The sequence below is a fragment of the Nothoprocta perdicaria genome, unplaced genomic scaffold, assembly GCF_003342845.1.
Source record: "Nothoprocta perdicaria isolate Ctin4 unplaced genomic scaffold, notPer1 scaffold_5, whole genome shotgun sequence".
Taxonomy (NCBI): Eukaryota; Metazoa; Chordata; class Aves; order Tinamiformes; family Tinamidae; genus Nothoprocta; species Nothoprocta perdicaria.
The window spans coordinates 10,269,228-10,287,595 of record NW_020455754.1 but is presented as its reverse complement, the minus strand read 5'-3'; the positions used below and the strand labels follow the sequence as shown (position 1 = coordinate 10,287,595).

Below are 18,368 nucleotides of genomic sequence, written 5' to 3'. Positions count from 1 at the left end.
ATTTCTAATTGAGATATTTGAGATGCGGAAATTTGCCAATCGCCAGAGGTCTGAACACCTTTTATAGCATAGTGGAAAATGAGAACAGGACAGTTCAAAACAGCTTAGTTTTTGATTCAGCTTTGGTTCAACTACTGGCTCTTTGGGTCTCATTAGTCCTGCTGGACCTCAGTTGCTTGTCTTTAATTTGTGAGCTATGGTGCCCTTCCCCTTCAGCCTTTCTGATATCTTATCATGCCTTCATTTACACCTGCCTTCATTATTATAGACCTTAATATTGATATATGTGACAGGTTTCTTTTGAAATAARGGGAGGTGATGTGCTGTTTGTGGATGCTGCAGATTTTGCTTGGCATGTGTCCGATAAAACCCAGGGCAATGCTAATGGAAGGAAATGCTTTTCACCTTCATGTCCCCAGTCAAAACTGGACTCAATTAGCAGCAGGAACTACTGCTGCCCAGGAGATCAGATGTCACCCGGTGATCTCAGATCCACACATTATAAATTAGGTGGTAAAAGAGCTCAAGGGTGAAGTGAAAAAAGGGAATTTGCTCATTTCTCTGCTCTCTGTTATTTTATCTCTCCAAACGGGATAGAAAAATACTTCTGAGCATTGGAAACTATGGACTATTATTTCTACTTTTTTTTTCCCTGACAATCCTTCTCTGAGTTTTGTAGATCAAGATGTTGCTGATAGGATGACACACTGCCAGCTCGGGAAGGAGGAAAAAATTGTGAGCCCAACACAATGTGCTGTCTTCAAGAGCCAACTTAGGAGTCTTTGATGAAGGTTTCCTATTTTTTTTCTTAGACTAGTTTATTCTCAGATCATGACAACTGCATGTTGACCTGTTCTTCATACTTTTTGAATTACTGCACATATAAATTCTGTGTATTTTCTTTTAATCCCTCTAGAAGACTRTACTTATGTACATACACTCCAGATACACAGACTGAAAATGCATCATTTTATAACTCTCACAAAAAGAAACAGTTCAGAGAAAAATCACTGCTTCAAAGGTTTTCATGGTTGTAGACTAGCCAGATTATCAAGTCATTCTTTATATTTAGATAATCAAGACCATTACACTTTTCTCATATTATTTTGACAATTTCTTCCTGCAGCAACCAAAACTTTCTGACATCATTTGAGGACAAGTCTAGTAGGAACATTATTAAAGCAAAATATTACCTAATTATGACTTTCTTTGAAAATATATGTATTTTTTCACTGCTGCCTTAGCCTTTTTTTACCTATTTCCCTTGGTGATAAGRGTCTAATTTACCACAAATATTGCACAGTCTCATTTAGAAATCATAGTCACAAGAAGGGAATGAGTCCAGGAGAAGCTGACACATCTTTTTGTTACCTGTGGGTTTGAATTTACAGGAAAGTGACAAAAATGCCTAAGTGCCTTCCTAAGTGAAGCATAATTATGTTTCTCCCCTTTGCTTTTGAGGATGCCAAATCAACTAGTGCTAAATGAATGGATGCCATTTCTAACAGAGATTTTTTTCAGATGCACCTTTAGCCCTGGCACAGGAGCCTAGACACATTTTAAAAGAGATGTCACTTTATTACAGGTGTTGCTGCCCAGCCTAGGAGCCCACTGTGCTAGATGATGTTCCAACAGAGAAGACGAATCAGTCCTAGAATTGGCACTGCCCGTTATGTCCCATTCAACTGTTATTTTCCTCAACTCTRATGTTGATATCTTCAGACATTTCAGTTATCCCCATTCTTTTTCAACTTATATAAAAATGAAAAAGAAAAAAAAAAACTCCAGCAGGGGACATTTTGCTTATTGTTTTGAGCTTTCACACCCAGAACCCACCATTTGCCCAAGAAATAACATTTCTGCTAGCACAAACACTCAAGCTGAGACGGACAGAATTAGTTCATGGGGTGGCTAAGGCAACCCATGTCACCGCTGCAGTCACAGGTGTTTTTGAACCATACCACATTGCAGGTTTAGCTCAGTAAGACAMGGCATTGCCAGAGAAAGCACATGCAAATGTTAATGTAAAAGCAATAGAGACTATGATGTGTCATGATAAAAATGAAATGCTGTCAATGCAAGACTGGGGAACTCCAGGTTGAATGATGTTTCTTGGATCAAGTTATACCAAATTGGCTGGAATTAATTAGCACAACAGGTGTTAACATCATGTGTTTCCATAGGTGTTCTGCATTTKTCTTTAAGTGCAAAGAACATGAAGCATCCCCGACCATTACTATGACAGGGCAAATATGATCCTTGCAGAACAGAGCTGCTCACTGGCAAACCTCTTCCTTGCTCCTGCTTTCATGCTGTTATTACCTGATATCTTGTGGGCTTGTTATAAGCGTTCTTCCCAGAAAAATTTTCTGTATTTCGAGTGCTAGACTGAAAACGAACTTTCTGAAATTATAAAGCATCATGAAATATTAAATCAGTGATAACGTCTCACTCCCAGCCAGCCCCAAATTAAGAAAATCTTATAAAAACAGCAGGAAATCATTCAATGTATGGGTAGAATAAAGCTAGCACCTTGAGGCTAAAAAAATTCTGGAAGGCAAAGAAAGGGCTGAAAGGCACAAATTACTGAAAGGAAAGGGATTCTAAATTATATAGCCAAAAATGGTAACCTCATACAAATTTTAGAAAAGAAGGGGCTAAGACGAACAAAAGATGTTAATCTTAATAGACTGATGATTATAACTTTTTTTCCAACAAAAATATGCATTTTTTTTTTAAAGCTAGAGCAGTGTATTTTATGACATCACATTACATGACTTATTTTGTACTTTGGAAACTCCCAAGGAGTCTTCAGAATAACTACAGCCAGTATTTGTAAGCAATTTTTTCGACTCCATTATTCGTCTATGAATTTTTTGTTCAAATGTCAAAGTAAAATTACTTAAAAAGAAATGTTAAGTTGCATCATAGATCCCTACACCTGTATGGAAGTCTAAGTACAAGGTAGGTCTTCATTAAGCATTTTTCATTCCCAACAGGATTAGGGAGCCCAAGAAAGAGGTGAAATTTGTTGCATCAAGATGGTAATAATGATGGGACAAATAGCTAGAATAATTATTTAATTTTGGGGGGGTTCGTCTCTCATCAGGCATGCCATGGTGTAGCAGAGACTGATCTGAACATGGTTAGTGAACAAAATCAAGAGACGAGCAAGAAATGACTGAGTTTCTTCAATGCTTAATTCAAAGTCATGGAAACTATGAATTTGGTACGTGTTTCACAAAAAAGAGGCAAAGCAGACAGCTTCACTCAGGTGGCATAGTGAAGACTTTCATACTTTGGTGCATGCTTTGAAGCCAAAACTAAATTCCAAACCAAGTGAGCTTTGTGTGGCTTGATTCAAATATATTATGAAAAACATCTTTTAATATTATTATTTGTGATAGTCAAAGGGCAGGCACTTCAGCCTATCTCCTGTGCAGGATTCTAGGAATTGGTTCCCAGTGTGATTTTCTTGTTCCAAGCCCAGCCTGAGCTGGGAAAATTAGATAGAGACCATGAATCTGGGAGGACCCTCTAGATGCTGCTCTGGTACCAGCAATGTGTAAGGACAAGGTTGAGTAGGAGCCTTTTCTGGTCCCTTGTCTACCTGCAAGCTAAATAGCCTTCTTCGCCCAAAGTCCACAAATCCTTTCTAAAAAGAAGGTAAAAAGTAAAATTGCAACCTACCCGTTGCTTGGAATTCAGCATCCCCATCTCAAGATCATTTTCACAGTTTTTGGCCTTAGATTTGCAGAGTTTTACGAGGCACATTTTTATTCTCAGTATGAGATAATAAAATGATTTAGGGCTGGGCACTAGGTTAAAAGGTGCAGGCAAAGTCCTCCCTTCATCAAAGTAGGATAACCAGAGCTTGGCCCGTGCAAACTTCCACTCGACATCTGCATCCTCCTTAGGGAGGGAAGAGGAAAGCAAAACAAGACAAAAACAAATGCATAGTTAGCACATAGGAAAGGATTTGCCTACCGGGCTTCATTAGCACAAAAGACATAGACATTGGCGTTAGACAAACATACAGATATAATTTAATAATAATCAAACTTCTGGTTGTCAAACCAAGACTGCYGCATACATGATGTCTAGGATTGTGGCAAGCTCAAAGCAAGGAAGGTTTAACTAAAGTAGTGAATATTCAAAGCACAAATCCCTCACTGGTGCYGTTTCTGCTTAGGTTGAGTTTTTCTACAAGGTGCTTTTTAAGAACCAGTTGGGAACGGAGAAACTGTTTTTGTCTTCTAAGCCAGGCAAATGTCATAAGCTTGAAAGGTCAGGGTGAACTCTGAGGTGGATGAGTTCGCTCTGCTCTCCAGCGAGGGCTGCAAAGATGTAGCACAGTGCCACAAAGAAAGAAATGTGCTGGAGGAAAGAGTGTGGGGAGCYCCAAAGCCTGGAGCAGAGCCCTGCCACCGCAAGAAGGACAAATGAATAAAGTCTGCTACGATCCAAAGTCTGGGATTGAGCCTCAGTTTCTCCATGGGGCAGGCCACAAGCAGGTTGGTAGTGGTAGCAAATAAATAGATTCACTGAAGATATTCTGCGTATTACTATAATTCTCTTATGTTGAGTCAAACTTTTCCTTGAGTATCCAAGGAATTGTCTTTCATACCCTAGAAAAAATAATGATCCCCAGATCACAGCTTGTGCTTTGCTGTATGGAAGTATTAGAACACAAATAGAGCTCTGGAAATCAAGAAAAGTTTTAATATAGGCATATATATCCAACAACAACAAACTGCCTCCAGTTACCTGCAATGTCATTTATTTAATTGCCGGGGAATTGTTATCACTGGATTGACAGGGGATCCTTTATGGGATTAAAGAAATCAGGTTAGATCCGTGACTTATCATCAGCTGATTTCCTCATCAATCCTGTTTGTATTCACCATCAGGTGTCCATAGATAGTACATCCTATTTCTTGGCCTTTTCAACCTGTCACATTAGCAGGTAGAAGACAGGTCCATTTCTCAATGCTGGTGAAGTTCCCTTGTGCATTGGCAAGGGGAGCCAAGATCATTCCTGAGCACAAGGTTAGCATGTGTTTTATGAATGTGCTTGCCATTTATATCAGAGGATGGTCAAACCATATATCAAGACTTCTTACTAGGTCAAATATGGAGATACTGCTTACTAGGTCAAATACAGAGATATGGATGCTCTGCAGAGGTTTTAACTGGATTTATATGGAAGCCAGCAGCATCAGTAGAAGCATGTTTGCCCCCACCATAAGCATCTGCTGAAATTAATAATGCATGTATCCAGCTCTCTTCTAAGAGTACAACTCTGATTAACCCTTCAGTCTGAAATGCAGTCAAAAGTAGGCTAAACACTTAACAGATGGCTAGAACTTAATTCTATCACAGTGACAGCAATATGTCTTTGTCAATAGAGCATTCACTTCTGCCATTTGGCCTTGCAGTGGAACCTAACAAAATCTTGAGCCTAATTACAGTATGAGTAACTTGTTAACATTTTTTCATGTTTTTCTACTATATACCTAAGAACATAGTGGAAGTAGTTTTGGAAGTAGGCCTGGTTCCTGGCTGACAAAAGGATTTTTTTCTCTCCATAAATGAAAAGTGTGCTGGAAGCACTGATATTTGAGAGTCAGGAATAAATAGGAGAAAATAGAAATAGTGTGTCCAATTGAAAATACCAGAAGATGGTCCCRTAATTTCAGCTATCAAAGAAAGCATGGCCCCAGTGGGATGGAATTTAATTCCTAAGTAACTGCTGTCCTCTGTTGTCATCAATACAGTTGTCATCAGATAAACACACTGTCACAAGTGACTTTGCAGTCAGCAGGAAAACTGTCTTTTTTTTTTTTTTTAACATTTAAAGGAATTAACAGATTTCTCCCAGTCCTCAAGTAAGGATAGTGTGGGCCAAACAACTCAAAATATTTTTCCTTGATTTGACTATTTCTTAAGAAATTTTTGAAAAAAAAAACAGAAATTTTTGGAAAAAAAAAACAGAAACCCCAGAAAACTATAACGGATGATAAAGCATTTTCCTGCCAATTCTTTGCTCATCACAAAGTTTGAAATAAAAGGCCAATACAGGCCACCTAGCCAGATACTTTGAGAAGAGTTTTTTTTCTGGTAGATGTTAGAGAGCACTTCTACCTCCAGAGAACATTTCTGCCTACAACAACAAACTAGAAAATGCAGTAAGAGACTGAGGCCTTTCTTTAAAAGTAAATTTTGTTTCAGCAAAAGAGGACAAAGGAAAAAGCTTTTCCTTAAGTGATTTGAAGCCTTTGGGGAGGTGCCTTCTGCATGTAGGAGTGCTCCTGGGCAGAGCACAGATGAAAGGTCTCGCTGACATTTAGACTTAATTGCAGCACGCACACGACAGAGCTATATTTGCACTTCAGTGCATGGAGGAATCACACATCACAGCGCAAAAATATTTTCAGCCCTGGCCTTTTGTAGTGTCAGGGTCTGAGGGAAGATTAGAGCAAATAATTAATACAAACTCCGCCACAGAAACTTGACATTTGAGAAATCAGGACAAAAAAAAGACATGAATCAGCACTAACATTCCYGACTATTAATCTCTTTTCCTGGCATTAGCACAAAGTTGTTTACACGCAAAGCATTTTGCGAATTTAGTCTGCAAATACCAACAATATTGAATGGAGTTGGGTAAACCCTACACATGCTTCTCCACAGAAACCTGTTTATATTCCATGAGTGCTGTGTTCATGCCCTTTAAAAGTTGATTTTTTGGGTATGTTTATGTTGTGCTGACCCAGCACTCCTAAAAAAATCTATATCAAGCTTGTGTCCATAGTGAGTGGAAAATACAGGATTTTAAATATGCCTAGATAGACCTATTCATTTAATCAGTAGAGCATAGAGAGAAAAGTCAGACACAATATACTATTTAATTTTTCATAAATAACACAGCTTGGTTAATACACATGGATAACTGAGCATAACCCACTTCCCTCCACAGAGAATAAAATATAAGAAAAACCTCTTTCATTAAATTAAAATGTAAAGGAAATAGGGGCTTGTTCATAAACAGTCATTAAAAACAAGGAAATTAAGTTGTTGTAAAATTGATTCACTGTTAATTATTAATTCAGCCCTGATTTGGGAGAAGAGACTGCAATGCTCACACCGTTCGAAATCTGTGTTTCAACAACACTCAAATATTGTCCATAGAATAATCTGCAACTTCCTTGTTCTTTTAACATTTACACCATTGATGAGGTTAATACACAATGAGTTTGTAATCTAGCTTCTTATCTTACCTCAATTTCCTGATAGGAGTTGTTGATCATGGCTATTAGCATATTAAGCAGCACCACCACCATAGTCACGTTATATACTCCATAGAGTACATATCCAATATTCTCAATGAATTTATGGTCATACTTCAGCACCACAGATATCACTTCAGATAAGCCAAATATCGACCAGAATAAGGTCTTAAAACTTTCTTCCACCCTAAAAAAACAAAACAAAACTGTCACTTTATAGGTTTAATGCCAGGTTAGCCAGGCCAAATGCTAATAAGAAAAGTGGCACTCTGCCAATATAAATATGACATCTTGGCACAGTCATTGCAAGCCATTATCCATCACCCAGGGACATGCCAAGTGATATTTCCTGACCTGATAAAGAAATAAAATTTTGACGAATAATAGAAAGTGACAGTGTCCCCTTGTCTGCTCCATCTGCTCTTCCCAGATGTATTATTTGCAAATTCTATTTTGTATCCTTACAGAGATGAGCAATTTTTTTTCCATGGACTTCCTGTTGTTGGAAGCTTTTCTTATAGAGCTGCGTATTTCTATTCTCTCACCCACTTGCCGTTTGGGGAAATTATTCTGGAAAGGAAAGAAGGACCTGGTCCAACTTCCCGGTGATGGAGCTTCCACAGCAAAAGGCAGGAATCACTTTCTACTCAGGTGGAGCCAGGCAAAAGTCCTGATTTGTGCCGATAGTAAAACCAGGATACAGTGCAAAATTGAGAGGGAGAAAAAGCCAATGTCCAAGTGAAGAGAGGCAAGAAGRGATAAACCTGGAGTGATGAGCTGAAAAGAGTCTAATTCGCTGAAGCCAAAGTGTCTAAAGGCAAAAGTGGAGCAGCCAGAGCTGGAAAGGAAGGACAAACAGGGATCCTGATACTTTCTGAAAGCGATTTGCATAGTTTTTAATTTATAAACAAGTTTGCCTTTGTGTGGTAAGAGCTGATCCCCTRCCCTCTCCCCTCTGCCTCCCGGGACGTGGACGTCTTCTAAGAAAACAGAGGCATTTACAGGCCGCTTTGATGCCGTGTTTTTTTACGAGCGTGGCGGCTTAGTCCTGCTAAATGTGTTTATAAAAACAGATTATAGGCACAAAACTACTACACGCCCTAAGGGACCAATAAGCTTTGCAGCAGCTCCAGTGTCCATTACACCGTGTACTGAAGAAAAATAAATTAATTGCAGTCCTGGGAAAGCACCGGGCAGGTTGCTGCTGCYGGAGCAAACTGGTGCCATCGCAGTTCTCCGAGTCCCTTTTCTGTTTGCAYGTAGCTTTGAGGCTGCAGGGAATATAGAGGCATGCTCAGCCACCAGAGCTGCCTTGACTTGTGAGAAGTAAACCTCCGGGGACATCTCAAATATCTTGAAATTTATACATTTTCTTAAAAACTGTGGTTTGCTCTTCAATAGCTCTGGCTCTCAGAGCCTTTGGTTTGGTGTGGACACCTCCAGGGAGCGGAGCGGGGGACATTTCCCAGGGACTGACCTGTGGAATGAGGCAGGACTTGGTGACAGCAGGCAGCAGCAAGTGACRCTTTCAGCTTTGTGGCCTTTTCTTCTCCTATAATGTCTCCGCTCTTGCTCTCTGCCTTCATCCGCAGTAAAGAGTAGCTATCACTAACATGACCCTTTGCTCACATGGCAGCAGTGTTTATTCCATTAAACATTAAAGAACATACATAACACCAAAAAACTCTGCTTTTGAAACCTGTCATCTAAGTCACTTATCAAACTAATAAAAACTGCAACCACTAGCCTTGATCCCTGCAGCACCCTGCTATTAACCTTCCTTTTTTAATTTGGAAAGGTTCCCTTAGTTTTCGCCCCTGCTGGCAGTTTTTAATACCGCGTGTCAGCTCCACTCCTTTTCCGCAGCTTTAGCATTAACCTTGGCTCTGGAGCCATGCCAGAACCTCCTGGAAAAGTTAATGACGAGCTGCATGCGGTCCTGGCTGCTGGGAGCAGGACAGCAAGGTTGGGCACAGGCCGGTGTCTGTGCCGGTGCCACAGGTGCCCATCTCCAGCACCAGGCATGGATCTCAGTTTTGCTATTGCTGTCTATGCAATTTATCCSTTTTGCAAGAACTGTAGGAGTTTCATCCTCTGCAAAGGTGGACAAACGAAGAACAAGAAGTCAGAGGTTATGGCCACTATGGAGAGCAGGAGCTGAGCGGCAACAGATTGACTCCAGGTCCCACTGAGATGGTCATGCTGGGCTTGCTGGCTCTAGCAGGGCAGAGGTGGCTCGTAGGGATATAACATCCCACTGGCAAGAGAACTTCTCCTATACTCACAGTCCTGTGCAAGTTAAGCAAGTGAAGAACCATCAAGGAAGATAATCTGACCATACCTAACCATCTAGTTGCAGATTTGCCTTGTTTCTATAAGCAGCAGTGATTTATYCATCAAGAAAATATTGTGGCAGGGCCACAATCTCATGTCAAGTCTCTCGCTTGTGTCCTCCTCTATGGCAAAGCTTAAGGCATAATTTCATGCCGAGTTTTCCCCCTTGAACTGATTGGCAAGGCTTCACACAGCCAAACAATCAATGCAGTGAATATAATCTGCAAAAACATCTAATTTTGACAAAGCACAATGAGAAGGGAAAGAAAAAGGCTTCCAACTTCTGCGTAGCATTTGTACTGAACAATGACTCATGCTTTGGGCAGAAGGAGACAGAGAAGTCTGTGCTGTGGCCTTCAGCCTGATTTGCCATGCAGAAAGCGAGAGGAACGCAATCAGTCTCGCCTCCATTTCGGTTTTGTTTGCATGGCATGTTCTTAATTACAGGCTCTTTCAAGAGCTGTGTTCTATACACAGCATACAATAAACAGATAAACACGGTTGCAACAGTCATGAAAATTGCCTGCTTTTGGACACTGAGGAAATGCAAAAAAATATTTTGAAAGTATACCCTGCTTAGCTAAATAATCTCTGTATTTAACAGTGTGAAATAAGCCACTTTGCATTTTATTTCCATTGCAGAGGGAACATATAAATTCAATAAACAACAGAAACGCTGCGTGATTGCCTCGCTTCATAAGCCACCGGGGTGCTAAGTGTCTGCTCTTTGAAAGGCAACACAAGCAAATCTGAATGCTGAATGTTTTTCAGAAGTAACACGGGAAGGAGAAATCCAAGCCACAGTGGATATTCGCTGATTATTATCATTAGAACTAAGCAAGCAATTTCTCCTCTATAATATTTGGACAMATGTAGTCTTTTCTCTGCCTAAGTGCTGCCCCGGGAAGTGGTGGTTTTCATGGATGTATTTGTCATTCTAAGCTATTTCACTGAGCTGTTCTCTGCCTGTTCATTTGTTCAAGGGCACTATACGACGTGATATTCAGAGCAGGTTATCCATTCAGTGCCACGAGCTGATTAATATACAAATCAAACTRTCCTTTCAATATCAAATTAATATCAGAAATTCAAGTCCTATAGTAAAACTGTCATATTTTTGAATATTAAMTTTGCATTCTGTAAAATTTCACCTGTCTTCGTTAGAATTTGCAAAAGTGCCTGCCARAAAATGCATCCAGGGAGGTCACCAAATGGTTGTGAGCATAGCAAAGCAAGCATTATTTTTCTTTGCTGAGGTGAATTTGCAGAACAATTGCTCTAGTTACTTATTCAGCTCTAATACTGAAACCTCTCTGCTCCTCATGAATAAGTTAATGGCAGTAGGAACCCACCACACTGAGCAGGTCCCACAGGTAGCTCAGAAAAAAAGAAAGAAAAAAAAAAAGAGAGAAGGAAATGTTGCTAGGATGAACAGCTTTCCTTCTGCAAATATATCCTTGGCATTAGGTTATTAAAACTGGAACTTCCTGAACTAGAATTTGCTGTAGAAGGATTTTTAGGATGAATGCTAATCCCTGTGTATATGTGTCTTATGATAACAAGGTTCATCATTAGTGATCATTTGACACACCTCCATGTTTAGCTATAAGACAGTAAGCCTATTTTAAATCTCATTTTCCAAAAGGAAAACCGTGTCTGTGGAAAATTTTTTAATAATATAAAGTCCTTCCAGGGTAAGTGAGTACATACTTGAGGCTAAGGAGGAAGAGGACTGACCGGAGGACCCAAGTGGGCCCTATGCACCACCTGCATCTGCACCTCTCAGTCTTTAGTGAGGGGCCACGATTTTGATCAGCATTTACTCTTCATTTCCACAAACAGAGACTGACCACAAGATCCACATATATCGACCAGAGAGCAGCAATGCTACTGAATCAGAGCCTCGTGTTTGCTAACAGCATGATCTGGAGGTGCGTGTTGGAGAACAATAACTGACAGTTCCTGCACCACCAGGCAAGCAGAGACCGTTTCTATCCAACTTTTGATTAACTCTTGTGCTTCAAGGGCATATTCTCCACAAATAAGGAGCAAGTTTCATCTCACATATTCAATTTGCTTCTACCTGATTACTGAGAACAGATAAATATAATTGCATCTAGCCTCATAAGTCTTTCCATTAAAATATATCCTGAGGTTACAGGAGAAGTCTAGAAGGCTTATTTGCCTTGATTGGAAAATTTAAACATTATGTTATAAGGCACAGGTTTCACTAGATGGTGGTATGATAAAACAGGTCCCTGTGCATTTGGAAGGAAAAAGCCACCTGAGGGAAAGAAACGATGCTGGAAAAGTCATTGCCTCATAGAGGAGCTACAAGAAAAGCCCCCAGCTCATCGTGTGACACATTAGAGAAATGACATATCAAATACCAGCTGTGGTCTGCTCTGGATTTGATAAATGCTGTAGGCTCCATCATTCCAAGTATGTAGCAGAATTGCCTTAAAGTTAGATCAAGAGGAAGACATTATGATGCACTTTCCTTTTCCAGATGGGAGAATAAGAGAAGTCCCCACTATTTCCCAAAGACAAGAAACAGTCATTTAACAAGACATCCAAATGTCACTTACAGAGAAGTTCTCAGGGGCGTTGCTGCATGTGAGGGAAAAGGTTCTCCTGAAGGTTTGGCTGCATGTGGGACACCTCCCTCATCTGCAGCTGAGCAGCAGGAGAGCTCCTGCCCTGAAACCCCATGTCCTGGTTGTGTTACACGTCAGGCTGGTCAGTGCCTGGGTCAGGGAGCAGAAGGAGGGCTGCTATCCTACACTACTGTTATTTGAGATATAGTCCTCATTGCACAGAGGTGGGAAACAGGCTGCTCAAGTCTCATACCCTGCACTTAGGGTGGGACAACCACAAGTTCYCATCTCAACTTAAGGCACATCAGGGAATAGCAACGTTTCAGATCTGACGCTTTCCTGGCTTGAGCTACATGTTGGAATGAATTCTACCCAGCCTGCTATAAGCGTGCTGCACAACAAGCCCTCACAGTCTATGCTGCTGCAGAATGGGCTTGAAGAGATCAGCTGTCACCTGCCTGCCTGGGGCTCCCGGACTGCCTCCGAAAGCTTCTTGGCTTGCCCACTTGGAAAGTAGCATCAGTGTGAACCTCCTGAAGCATTTGCCAGCCTCTCTCTGCCTTCCTGATTGCCCTAGCGAGGTGAAGGGTGTGATTCATTCGCCAGTATTGATCCACGTGCATATGGCCGTGCTCAACACACTCGCTTACCCTGAAGGAAGACAAATGCCAATGCTTTTTAATTATTTCCTCATGGAGAGTGGCATTGCTCTGGAGAGCCAGCTGACTACTGTTCAACCACAAACGCTGCTCTCCATCAGCACAAGCATTATTCGAGCAAGGGCCTGCTGCTCTGACACGCCTTATAATTCTGGCCGCCCTCAAGTAGTATCCTAAAAACAGTTCACACATATGGAAATCCTAAAAGCAGTTCACACATATAGAAAATCCTTCCTTATTTTGCGTTTGCTTTACCTTGCACTTTTAAAAACACTAGCCATGTGCTCAGCCTCTGCTGCGATGCTTTTCTTGAGTCATTAGCTGAAATTCCCTTGCACCTCTAGCCCATGTCACAAAACATTTTCCTGATCAATTACTTTGATTTTCAGAAATAACCATTTCTGACCTAGACATTTCCCTTCCCTCAGGTCTTGAGCTGATTGCCAGGGCTGGTGGCTTGATATAAACTTCCCAGCCAAAGCTTTGATTTGCCTTCCCTACTCAGCTGGAGTGGAAACTTTAGGCATAGCTCCCCAAGGTGAAAAGTGCACACATTTATATCATCTTTTCAGGCCCTGCCTGAACTCCATGTGAAGGTAAAAATACATGCATTCAAGTTTAGTTTCTTACCACAGCAAATTCACCATGCCTTGTGCCTGAAAATTCCCAAGTGGCAGGGTTGTTATTAAGTTTAAGGGTCTCTTATCCATTGCCATTAATTATTTGCAATGAAATCAAGCCCATATGCAAATAAGAGTGAGAGGGAGGATAAAATATATTAGCTAATTCACTTTCAGTCTTCTTTGTGATTACTCACAGAAGAACAACGTCCTCCTGCCTTGCATATGGGCCTCCTGCATGTTTCATAGCTCTCTCCAGACATGCAAGGTCGGAAGCAGCCAGCCCAGCAAACACTGACCCTGCATATTCCTGCAAATGTGCTGTGGGTTCATGTCTGGCTGAGATGAAAGCTAATGAAATCAAAGGATTAGGCGGGAAAAGGGAAGTGGGAAACTCAGGCAGCAGTAGGAAGGGAGAAGCTGCTGATGAAGGGAGGCTTAAGATGGTTGATTTCTTATGAGGAGAAAAGAGGAAGCTCTGAATACTCAGAGCAGACAGGAGCAGAACTAAGCTAGAATGGGACACCCAAGCCAGCTGGGAAGGATGCGGCTCGGAAAAGGAAGTGACACATATACCCGGGTATAACCTGTTCCCATGAGGTTCATGCTGGACAAGATTGGATTGAGCCCTTCAAGAGCAGCTGCATTTTCTTGGGTACTCACGTTGTAAACGCGGGGTTATATTTTGCACCAAGGTAGTAGGAGTAAAGGTTGAACATCCCAATCATGAAGGCTAGGAACACCATGATGAAGATGACCATGAACTTGAAGATATCCTTCACAGTCCTCCCCAAAGAGATCTGGAGGGGGCCGAAGCTTTCGTTGGCTGGAAGAATGTAAGCAATGCGGGAGAAGCTGAGTACCACAGCTATTGCATACAGTCCTTCTGAAATGATCTGAGGATCCGAGGGAAGCCACTTGTTCCTGGCTAAAACAATATATGTACATTAGGTATTAGTAATGAAAAGTGTTAGTTGGAAGTTGTCATGATAAATGACCTATTTTCAAGACTATATCTCAGTTTTGTCCAGGAGCTAAGGAAGGAATAAGTCCTCTGCATGCTTTACAAGGATGGATGAGAAGGATTAGCCATGTATTTCACGTGGAAATGAGGAGAGAAATAGGCAGATCACTGTAATTTCCTAAGTGGTCACAACAAATAAATAGCCTTAAACCAAGTGCATTCTTTGTTTTTTAGCCACACATCAGCTGCATCAGCCATACATCTGAAACCCTTGAGATGGAGCACTGAAAATATGAAATGGAGCTTGTCTATTGCTTTAGATACATGGCACTGTGTCAGTGTATGGAAAGGAAACATTAGCAAGGTTGAGATCTTTATCCAACCATTAGGCAAAGAAGTTTGGATAAAGCAAATATAATCAGGTGTACCACTTCATGTTTCCTTTAAATTAAAGCCAATTCCTGTAATATGGTCACTCATATATCTTTTAGCAAGCTTTTGTTAATACTAGGTATACATATATTTAATCTTCTGAAAATGTGAACATTTTAATTAATACAGGTTATAATATTTTTGCATACACCAGTATTCTTGATAGAAGTTTTGCAATTCAGGGCTAAAACATAACATTTTTAAAAACACAGCATTAAACTTAAGTATTATTTGCAATAAACTGAGCCAAAGGAAAAGGAGTGGAAGGATTCATAGGATATACTTGTGACATTTTGTTTTGGACCCTCGCACTGAACACAGCAGCCCGCGTGTGACAGTCTAGCACTGTGGGAGGATTGCTGTATGGTGAAGTCAAAATGGGCCAGCAGCAAACCAGAGAGGGGAAGAGCACAGATCAGAATCAGGCGTGCAGCTAATCCAGTCCCTACACCTCAGTGCAAAGCTCTGTTCATTTGTAGAGCAAAGGAAAAAGCATTTCAGCCATCAAAAACAATGTTGTCAAGGCTGCTGCTCCTTGCATTTCCTGATGCTATCCCTTGTAGAATACACAGGCTCTCCAAAATAAAAATTCTTTCATAGGAAAGGAGCTTCTCTTGAGGGTACTCTGTGTCTGTATTTGCCATTATCCTGGCATTGGACGTGATACAGATGCAGAGCAAACCGCYGGGTAAAAGTGCAGTTCTAGCTTCTATATTTGTTCACACATCTCCGCCCTCTCACATCTGGAACACCAAGATGGTTCRTTCATCTGTCATTTAAATCATATTCTGCTCAGTCTCATTCATGATTATTTGTTTCTTAAGCTATTTTGCCAGTATTCGATAGACCTGAATGTAGCCTCAGTAGACATAATTAGGCTCAGATATCGGTTCCTCTCTAGCTGTTTATGAAGATGGCTGGAATGGCTAGATATGTGAAGAATAATTTGCTTGAGTTTGCAAAAGCTTCAAAGAAGGCAGAAAAAGCAAAATAAGCTGCTGCTTTCAGCACTACCATGCATTAGTCTGCAAGAACAGGAAGAATTAAAGAGCAAAAAGCATCTTACCATAAGTAAAATAAGCAACTTCGGGGGGGAGGGTGGCGTTATTGAGGTCATCATCTTGGACGTACTGATCCACATACTGTTGTGCTTCAGTTGCCTTGAGGAAGGCCATGAACCTGGCTGTGAATGATGCCACAAAAATAGACAGCATCCCAAAGTCCAGCAGGTTCCAGAGGTGCAGGACATACTCGCGTGGACCCTCTTCCCAGATCTCCTTGCATTCCGACCATATCATGCCTGTGGGAAAACCAGAACACACGAACTGGCAATTTAAAAGCTGCTTTCTAGAGCCTGAAGCAGAACCTCTTTGTGGCTAAGGGGGAATTGTGAGACAAGCCAAATAATTTTATGTAACACACCCACTCTTCAATTGCAGTGGCCTCTCCAGAGAATGCTTTCTATCATCTTAAAAGCAATTCAAAACATTAATCTGGTAAATCTTGTTGAGCATATGAGTGAGCATTTTCAAAGCTTTACAGTACGACTCAACAGTAAAGTTGGCTTCTGGTGATTTCAGAGAAAGCACMATTCAGAAACACTGAACACATTAGGAAAACTTGCATCTTTTTGGAAAAGTTGAAAAATACAGAGGACCATATAGTCAGAGAAAAGGGAAGCTGGAATTTCTGCCCTTGCAGAAGTTTTCTATAAAGTTTGATTTATTAGGTATAGCAAATTTCCACATATTTAAATATAATCTACGACTCTGAAAATCCTAACTTTAGTCTGAACTGATCCTATTAACAACAGACTTACAGATAAACTTAAATGCCAAACCAAGAAAATTAAAAAATGTTGATATTTGTGTTCTGCCCTGGGAGTGCTAGGGAGGAGAGGTGAACTCACTGGACAAAGTGGAGCCAAGAGCTCAAGTCAGATTTACCACCATGCCCCACTTCCAGTCACAGTAGAGCCCCAGAACCAAAAGCTCTTTTCTGAATAGCTAAAATATGAGAATGCTTAAAACCTACTGATAAATATAARTATTTCCTGAACTCTGTCCAGATTGCAACCACATCTCCAGGTGACCAATCTTGTTTCCATAGCAGCAGCAAAATTCACATTTAATCAAGCAGGAGAAGTGCCTGCCAACTTCCAAATGGCCTCCTGAGATTATGTCCTTTTTGTGAACTCTTCTTCATCCTCTTTTGTGGTGTGGCATGAAAATGTATTCGCCTGGCTGCTTTAGAGACTCCGGGAAGCACGTGGTGTCCCAAGAGGTATGGTCAGAGGTTGAGTTGTAAGAAAGGAAACAAGTCACGGCGAATCTAGCTGGAGGGTGGAGGAATAAAGAACTGCCGGTCTGTCAGTCATCCTGAACTGAGAAGGATTTGTCAGAGAAAGAAAAGCTAAATTCCCCGTGACGCCTTGTGTGAAGACACCACTAGTCGGTSATATCAGGAGCTGGAGGAAGACCAGGAGCTGGTCTTTTGGGGAAAGGCTTTAGCCACCTCCTTGTACATGTTGGACCTCTGAGGCAAAGGGTCTGCTTGCGAAGGGTCTCCTCTCAGTGCTGTACAACGTGGCACTCAGGCATCTCCTCTGCTAAAATCTGTAAGTGTTTGGCTGTGTCAAAGCAAGAACTTTATCCTCCTGTYATCATTCACCAGGAGTAAAATTTAATAATAAATAGCCAAAGGGAGAGGTGGAAGAATTCGTTTCTCAGGCACTGTCCCAGTGTGAGGATGAAATATTAAAGAAATACAATTTTAATCTTGAAAAAAGATCCCAAAAGAAATAGGTAGGAGGCATTAACCCAATGTATTATGAGGGCACATTTTATAAAAACTAAAGCCCTTGAAGAACTACTCTATACAAAGCATTGCCAAGCAGATCACTCATTCACTGATGCCCATAAATGTCTTTCCTGGTTTAAATATTAACTCTCCCACCCAAATTTATTTGTAATCTAGGTCACATAATATACCAAAGTCATAGATTAATGAAGTAGGAAATGTCAAAATCTAAATAGACTAATAATACAATCACTCAGTGAAAGTATCACATTATTGGCCTATAATTTACATCATTCTTTTTGCCAGCTATGTAACAATCATTTCTTATCCATCCATATGGAAAAACATCTATCCAAGAAATGTAGAAGAGTTACAGCAATTATGTGGTCAGTACTGTTGTGTAATTGGAGATGTGCTGTGAGAGATTAACTCGAAGCATCTCCTCAAGTAGAAGTACTGGGTAGAAACAAAGCAGATGAAATTTGGAAGAAAGGATAGAGGATGAGATATCCAAAAGGGAATATTGAGGGCCAACATGAGATCAGGGCAGAACAGGCTTGCAGGAATTCATCTGTATTTCACTGCCCTCTTGGGAGTGAACGTTGGAGCCGTTGTCTCCAATGACTGTGTGACCTACAGTTTATGGGAGAAGCAGTTTCCTGCTGCTGGATGCC

At 40.9% G+C, this 18,368-nt stretch overlaps 1 protein-coding gene across 1 annotated transcript in view; it reads right to left on the bottom strand.

Annotated features, from left to right (window-relative positions):
* Positions 1-18,368, bottom strand: part of TRPC7 (transient receptor potential cation channel subfamily C member 7) — a 64,307-nt gene that overhangs the window by 2,734 nt on the left and 43,205 nt on the right. Inside the window, exons 5-9 of the mRNA XM_026047564.1 lie at positions 15,962-16,195; positions 14,163-14,427; positions 7,281-7,476; positions 3,684-3,912; positions 2,323-2,399 (exon numbers count right to left, since the gene is read on the bottom strand). Of these exons, the coding sequence (XP_025903349.1) occupies positions 2,323-2,399; positions 3,684-3,912; positions 7,281-7,476; positions 14,163-14,427; positions 15,962-16,195 (1,001 nt within the window). The remainder of the gene's footprint in view (positions 1-2,322; positions 2,400-3,683; positions 3,913-7,280; positions 7,477-14,162; positions 14,428-15,961; positions 16,196-18,368) is intronic.